The sequence below is a fragment of the Elephas maximus genome, chromosome 4 (assembly GCF_024166365.1).
Source record: "Elephas maximus indicus isolate mEleMax1 chromosome 4, mEleMax1 primary haplotype, whole genome shotgun sequence".
Classification (NCBI taxonomy): domain Eukaryota; kingdom Metazoa; phylum Chordata; class Mammalia; order Proboscidea; family Elephantidae; genus Elephas; species Elephas maximus.
Window position 1 is genome coordinate 6,922,908 of NC_064822.1, and position 8,216 is coordinate 6,931,123.

Below are 8,216 nucleotides of genomic sequence, written 5' to 3' on the forward strand. Positions count from 1 at the left end.
TTAGCCAGATGACCTCATTTTCCTGACTATGAAAAACTAGATGACCCTATCAACTCAACAGGTTGCTGAACACTTCCAACAGGTGGGAACGTTAGCATAGTATTCTGTTCTTCCCTAAAAGAGATATTCTCTTTGCATGCAAAGAGAACATCTCCTCTATAATGAATGGACCTGAATAATAACATTTGTATCCAAAGCAAGTAGTAGCCTATATACATTGTATACAATCAAATCTACTCATTTTAAACCTTGGGAAAATACATCATTCTCTGAGAAACATTATAAAATTGACATTGAAATAGATTATTTTCCCTTAATAAAAAGATTGGTATTCAGATCCAACTCTCTGGATACCACACCACGTACAATGCAACAGAATGGGAGAATGAAGAAAAGATGGAGACAGGTGGTCTGCTCGGTGTCCAAGAGAGAAGAGCAAACGTGGAGTGAATTACTACATTTAAAGTTAAAACACACTCTCCAACTACTGTGGAAAGCAAAACCTATGCACCAGTTCTTTGATATAATGTGAGGAAATAAAATTTAGACTGTCACTATACCGTGTGGATCCTAATGGTCTGACCCCATTGCATGGGATCACCAAGAGTCAGGGGCTGACTCCATGGCACGTAACTACAACAACAGTGAGAATATCTTCATAATAATGAAATCTGGCGTAATGGACTAACTAGTAACATGACAATGGAAGGAGATAGGCTGGCTAATGCAGATGGATACAAACTGACTTCTTTTTGAGTTCCCGTTGTATTCATTGTGCATTAAGAAATATTTTTTAGAATTTTTCATAAAAGTCTTCCAATCGTTAACTATCAAAAAAACCGTCATCTAATTCATCCTTATATGCCTTACTTTTTGGCCAATGACAATTTGTTTTCCCTGTAAAACTCGGTAAGACAAAGACAGCTTTTAAATCATGAAATGTGCCACAAATTTATTACAAAATATTCGACCTCACTATCTGTGGATGCTCTATATGTTAGTGACCCACAATATTTAGTAAAAATGCAAGCGAGAGTTTGCGTTTCAGGTTCTTCACCTTCTCTGGGAGGGTGGGAATGTATATATTTCTTAATAAAAGAGTTCCCGAACCAAAAGCGTTAACAGGAAAAGGAGTATGGAAGATTACACATTTAAATATAATCTTCCCAGTTTGGGGAACTCAGAAATCACTTAAAGTAATTCAATTTCCATGCCGTTGACATATGATCTGCCCTAGATTGGAACCCCTCCTGGATCCGTTTATGCCCTGTACTGTACACAGGCTTTTCCGCCATAGACACCTATGACCACCAGATGGTGCTGTGGTGCCTGTTCAAACACGCGATCACTTACTTGCAGTCTCTGTCCTCCAGATCGAAGTGCGGGTTGAAGTTTATCATAATTCTCTGGTACGGGTACGGAGCCTGAATCAGCCATTCACATTTTTCACTTGGGTGATAAGAATGAGGATAACCAGGAGATGTGAGATACCCAGGGTTTTCAATTTTTATTGTACCACCACATTTATCTGCAAGAAAAGCAACATTTTAGCAGATCTTTCCCTTACACCCAGTTAGGCAGTCTAGCTTCATGTGTCAATTGCCAGATATTAAACATTCCATAACTTTTAAAAAGGGAACTCCAAGAAGTCTCCACAGGTCCTCAAAGTGACAGTGACAGCAACACCCTAGGAAGGACCAATCTTTGATCTCCAAGTGTTTGCCCAGGAAGGCTGACCAACGGAGACCTGAGAGCTCTCCCCACCTCCTCCCATCCCAGGAAGTTCCTTCCCAAGAAAAGGTCTTCTAGCACCTAAGAATAACAAGGATTAAAAACATTAAATCCCCTCAATTGATGTTAACATGGCCCCCAGGGAGCTTCTGCTAGACTTAATTACCCCCAAGAAGTGTAATCCCATTAAGTAGCAAGTTCTAAGTGGAAGGTGACTAAAAGAAGTGTTCGACCCCTTGTGTGGCTTTTTGATGATAAGCCTGGTCTATGTCATTGATCAGTGGGGATTGTCTTCCAAGGCCTCGATCGGCTTAAAACCAAACCTTTCTGTTGTTTTATCTGTCCATAAATCTAAGTGAGTCTCAGTTATCTCTGCTCTTGGGATCCAGGCCAACAGAGAACAAAGTATATTTGGTGAAGCAGAAATAATTCTGCTTCACTTCTCTAAGTTGCTCAGGCTTGGAGACCAGATCAAAGCAATGGGGCAGAAAGAAAAATAAATAGCCAGGCAGCATTAATTCTAATTACCTAAATGCTGGGGAAAAATCACCACAGTGAGGCCTGGAGATCAGGTATGGTAAGCCACATTCTCACATTCTGGGAAAGGTGAGCTAACTAGTTTTCAGCCTCCATTTCAAAAAACCCAAGTACTGAAGTGATTCACCCAGAGCCAAATAAACCAGTTGCTGAGGTTGCTTTATTGTTCAGCGTAGATTTTTCTGGTCACTTTTTACGGTGGATTTCATACTGGAGAGCCTTAGCTTGAAACGATGCCACGTTTATTGATGCTTAATTTTGAGCAATAAAAATTCGGCGCATAAACTATGTCAGAGGAACAGGTATGAAAGCAGCGAAATATATAAGCCTATCAATCACAAATTTTCAGTAATGGTATATATAGATTTTAATATTGCATCTAATAGATTCCCTGTGGAAAGAAAATGGCATTCTTTGCTCTCAGCATGAATTTATAAATCTACAGAATTTTATTACAGGAAAACCAGGTCAAATGGAAATGAAAGATGAAGTGCACATCAAAAATGCATAAAGCTACATGCATTACAGAAATCATTCCCCATAAATTAAAAAGAAGACAATATAAATTATATATAATATATATATATTTTATATATATATATATATTCCCCCCCACCCCCACCCCCAGTTGCCAGATCTTTCTGTGTTTCCTAGACTGGCTTCCTTTGCCTGTGCTTTTAAAAGCATAAGATTTGCCTAGAAAAAATGATGTTGCAACTGGAGTTCAGAATCTCAGCTAATGATCATATTGGACACTGTTCTGTGATTCTATTGAGACTCTTGCGTTATTTTCAATGTGCAGAAAACTTGGAAAATGACCCTGTTTCATTAAGTCTCCTCCAGCTCTGTACTAGCATCGTGGCAGAGTCTGGCATCTGTTAGAGGAGTGAAATAAAACAGCACAGCTTCCAGTCACTCGACAGAGTCACTTCAGAAGACATTTAGGTGGACTCGGTACCACACCAAGAGCTCTTTAATCTGTGACTTCTGAGAAAGTGACAGTGTAATAAGATAAGGTGGACTGCTAGACTCCCTGGCTCTGTTAAATCTCTCCAACAGTTGATTAAGAAAGAGCAATTTCTAACAACTCTGGACCATTAGTCCTAAATAAGGTTAATGAATTAATTTAGCAGAGACTGGCACTTGGAGGAGGTAGACACGGCTTTCAGAGGGCTGCTGTGTTACAAGGGCATTAACTGGCTCTGGTCACTCCAATCATAGCAACGTGGCTGTAACTAGTCAGGCTCACCGATCGAAGCTCAGGTTCTCAGCCTTCCCTACATTTCTGCTAAGAAAAAGAAGTCATGTACATACACACACACACACACACATGTATTTGTGCAATTCACAACCCGAAGCCTGAGAGCTTTTTATATTAGGCTTCAAATCCACCTTGTGAACGCCTCCCCTACTGATCTAGTCCCAGGAGTTGTCGAGGGCAGAGGGTGGGTTACTGTAATTCCTAACCACTTGTGCTCTTTCAGTTGGAGGAGATGGTTATTTCATTCCTGGCCAGATTACACAAAGATGCCACCAACTCCGGTTCATTAATAAATTGAACTCCACATTCACAATGTTTCTCCCTGTGTTTTACTTCCAAGCATACCTTATAGAACACTACTTGGTAGCTGTTGGGGAAAATCTATTGCTTAAATCACAAGACCTTCAGAAAACGTATTAGGGAGATCAACTTCCACCATAAAGATGTAATTTAAATTCCTCTCGGTATGAACACCTCCGCTTGCAGTCTCTTATTAAAACAATATACCACAGAAAGTAGTGGTTGTTCTTTTCTTCTAATTACTTTGATTGAAATCTAAGTCAGACTAAAGTAAATATTTGATAATTAGTTATTAATAATCGCCCAAGACTTACTGTAAAGATAATTTCATACCCTTGCCTTCAGCAACTTTTCAGTGGTAGTTTAACGTGCCTACAACCAGGTCACATAAAACACATTATTTATGTTACATGGTCCTGTTTATACCCCAGCACAGTCTTTCATTTACTTAACAGTGAGTGGTTTGAAAGAGCAAAGTGGAAGCTGCAACTAGGTTAGGGGTTTCGAGATATCCTGGTGCCTTAGGCTGTATATATCAGATTCCTTTATTGACACCATGCAACTTTCATTCAAACTCCAGACGGATTAGGGACGAGTTACAAAACCGTGGGCGGGGGTTCCATCAACCAACAAACCACTGTCTTTTGCAGGCACCCGCCAGAGGAAACAGTTTGGGGGAGTTGCAAGAGAACCAGGAAGTTGTTTCTCCTGGTAAAGTGTTCATTAACTTTTAACTGCCATCAAATTTTTGAAAGGGAGGCTCATCTAATTGCCTTTGGGAGGAAACATTATTAAGATAATTGGTGTGCTGATCTGGGAAGGTCGGCAGCTCCGTCTTGCAAGAGAGATAGGAAAACCTCCACAATCAAACAGCCAACTTCCAGGAGGGAGCTGTGTGGTCCAGGAGGGAGCTAGAGGACTTGAAATCCTCTTGCCATAAACCGATTGCTTTGATTTCTTTATTTCTCCGCCCGGATAAAAGTTTCCTTCGCCCGGGCGGATGGCTCCTCCGGCTTCATCCCAGCAGCTCTGCGTGAGTCGGGTTGCTGGGGTAGGAGGCAGAGCCCGGTAGGACGCCCGCAGCCGGGGAGCCCCGGGCGCGGCGCTGTCAGACGCGCCTCCGCCTGTCACTTACCGTTGCGAAAAGCGCTGGCCAGGGCGAGGGCGAGCGCGGCGCAGAGGAGCAGCAGTCCTCTCTCCATTCTACCTTCTCCGGACCTCCAGGCAAAAGCGGGAGAACGAGATCGCGCAGGGAAAATACAGCAAAGGGAGTACTCTGAAAAATCCCAAGCGCCGCAACTCCGCTCAGAGCTGTAAAATCCTCCAGCCGGTCTTGGAGGAAGGAAAGCAGCGAGGCAATGCCTTGATCCCAGAGAAACGGTTCTCGTTTTGTGTCTCAAGTCGCCTGCATCCTGTCATTTAGCTCCTGTTTCCTCTCCCTTTTCCCACACTTGTTCCTCTTCCAAGAGCCGCTGCCCGAGCCATGTCTCAAAAAAAAAAAAAAAAAAAAAAAAGTGGGGGCTGGGAGGGGGAGGAGTGAGGTAGGGAAACATACACCAAAGCCAATTTCCAGAAAGGAAAAAAAAAAAAAAAAAAAATCTGGGTAGTCTCTGGACCCGTTGGAGCCGAGGAGCTGGCGCCCAGGGAAGGTCCGGGGTGTCTGCGGAAAGGAGAGGAGCAAGGAATGAAAAGAGGAGCGGGAGACAGAGGAGTTTCACTAACTGCACCCCCGCCTCCCCCACCTCCTTCCGTCCTCCCCCTCCCCTTCTTGAGCCCTTCCCTCGCTTCCTCCTCCCCTCTCCCTGCACAAGCTCGCCAGTAATTGCCTGACAGGAGAGGGGAGGAACAAGTTTCCCTCACTGTGCCTTCCCGGTCGGTCTGTCTGTCTTTCTCCGAGGCCCTGCAGGGATCTTCACGAGGAGGAAGGCTCTGTGATCTGCGCCGAGGGCGTGCTTGCGTGTGTGTTTGGGGTGGGGGTATCGATGTCGGTGCCAAAGAAGGCGCAGGGTTCGCCTACCTCGGCGGACCTCGCTTCTGCACCCCGGAATGAGAGCCGGGGAGGCTGCGGGGCAGCGAGGATCCCGCTGCCGAGAAGTGCGGGGCGCCGGGAGGTGGCGGCGGCTTCTTGCAACTCCAAATCCCCTTGCTGGCTAAGAGCGGGGCTTCTCCGCGCGGAGCTGGGCAGGGGAGCTACGATGCCAGCTTACTCCCCACCTCTTACTCCCCGCCTGACCAGACTGGGACCTGTGGCAAGGAGGATCAGGGCGCCGGCTGGGCACTCCTGGTCAGGGCTGGCGGGCCAGAGGTGGAAAGCCCAGCTGGAGTAGGAGACGCACTGCAAAGCCGAGAAAGGGGAGGTAGTGTCAGTGCCACGTACGGCCATGTCAAACCGCCTAGGCGTGCGAGGCCGGGCTGCAGGCGGACACGGTCTCCCGCCCCGACGTCAGGGCGCGCGGCTGGTTGCCAGAGCGCCTGGGCGCCAGGGTGCCCGCCGTGCGCCGCGGGGCTCCATTGTTCCCCGAGATTTGGACAAGACTTCCCCTTCGGGATAGAGGGGACGCCCGCAGGGTGGGAGATAAATCGCCTTCCAGCTAGGGGGCAGTCGCCGCCCAACCCCACCCAGCCCCGCGTCTCCGAGCCCAGGTACTCAGCGGTTTAGAAATTAGGGGTCCAGTGGCCCCTGCTTTTTTGCATCCCGGGGGAAGAGGAAGCGCTGAGGAGAGAGGTGGAAAGGGGGACTATTGGCAGGGCCCGCACGTCGCCGACTCCCGGCAACAGGCAATTGTGTGCGCTAGTCCTATAGCTTCCTGCCCACTCCCACCTCCCCACAGAGAGGAGTCGTCACTGTCGCTGGAGGCTCCCCAGTTTCATCCCCCAAGGGCTCCCAGAGAACTGCTGTTGAAGTGCGTCTGCGGATATGAATAGCAAGGACATTTCAGAGAAACGAACAGTTTGTGATCATGGATTCAGCCCTTTAGAGGGGTCAGTGCCCGCGGATTCCCTCCAAAGGAGATCATGGACAAGGTGAAAAGGTCACTCTACCTTCTGGGAATTGGCGTTTATTTACATATCCCCAAATCAGACCTTATTCCTACCTGGTTTAAAGAGCTGGCAAAGGAGATTAAGAATGTTGACAAGGAGACTCTGGTCAAAGGTTTTGGCGGAAGAACTAGGGGCGGGCAGGGAGAGTGGCAGCCCAAAGCGCGCCGGCCGGAGGCAAGGGTTTCACACTCGCGGGCTGAGGCTGGGCGCGGTGACGCGCGCCCCTCAGGGTGCAGGCGGGCTCCGTGCCCGCGCTGAGGAGCAGTCCGCGGCGCCCGAACTCATTGGTCCGATCAGATCCTTGCCAGTTTCTGGCTTCAAGCCCTCCTTTGCAAGTCTTTCTTCTCACCCTACCCGCGTCCGCTGAGCCCCAGCCGCCAATCTTGAGACCAAGACACCTCCGCTCCGCAAGCCATCCCTGTCTCCAGAGCGCCTCCTGTCTGTCCAGTTTGCTCTTTTTCGAGTCGCCGACCCCTGGGAGGCACTCCCAGCGAGGCGTGGGGTAGGAAGGTGACACTGGCCCTGGTATCAAATGGGTCGAGAGATAGGGTTTGCGGCAGGGGGGTGGGCAGGTCTACGCCTCTGGCCTGGCGGCTGAAGGAGGGAGGAGGCGGGGGAAAGCCGCGCCCAGAGCAGAGCCCAGGGGAGCCAGCGCTCCGGCGGAGGAAACCTGGGCTCCTGGCTAAGACTTCTGCTCGTCGCCGCCTCTCCGCCTTATCTCTGCTCTGCACGCAGCCCCAGCCCCGCCAGTCAGTCCCCAGCTGCGCGGGATCAACATCATCATCAGATTTGGGGTGGCCCCTAGTGACCTCAGTCCAGGGCTCGGTGGGAGAGACGGCTTTCAGCACCTGGCATGTTGACAGAGAAAGGGAAACAGGGAGGTGCAGCATCGGGGCGTCCTAGAGTTACAGATAGTCGCCTTCTTCCTACTGGGACTGTGCGGCCCTCGCTCCAGGGAGCCGGTTCTGACCCGTCTGAGCCTCGGCGGGGTCAGCGAGGGGGCACACGCGGAAGACTGGAGCTGTGTTGTTTTTAGAAAACTGCTTCCAATCTCTCTTCCCCTTTCCCCGCTGAGCGTGCATTTCCCAGCCTGGACTCGAAAGGGCAGTAAATAAAGCCACCGGGTCGCGCACTCAGGGACGGACTGTCCCCCACCCGGACCTCGCTTCCTCCGGGCTCTGGCAGCAGTCGCTCCTCCTCCGGCTCTCACGCGCCTCCCCAGCGGGAAGGGCTCCTCCGGCGCGTCAACGCTCAGAGAACGCCTGTCTCCTTTCTTGTTCACCAGCTAAGCACTTTTGCCCGCTTTTCTCCTGTCACCTAATAAGGCATGCAATATATACTCTAG

At 48.9% G+C, this 8,216-nt stretch overlaps 1 protein-coding gene across 9 annotated transcripts in view; it reads right to left on the reverse strand.

The window, feature by feature from the left end:
* NRP1 (neuropilin 1) overlaps positions 1-7,016 on the reverse strand; it is a 188,652-nt gene extending 181,636 nt beyond the window's left edge. For 7 of the 9 annotated variants that reach the window (XM_049881649.1, XM_049881647.1, XM_049881646.1 and 4 more), the window contains exons 1-2: positions 4,965-5,523; positions 1,354-1,528 (exon numbers count right to left, since the gene is read on the reverse strand). In XM_049881649.1, coding sequence (XP_049737606.1) covers positions 1,354-1,528; positions 4,965-5,031 — 242 coding nt within the window. In that variant the 5' untranslated portion in view covers positions 5,032-5,523. Of the gene's footprint in view, positions 1-1,353; positions 1,529-4,964; positions 5,524-5,846; positions 5,936-6,924 lie in introns of those variants that run through there. The other 2 variants (XM_049881642.1, XM_049881641.1) reach the window with 2 other exon arrangements.
* Between the last annotated feature and the right edge of the window lie 1,200 nt (positions 7,017-8,216).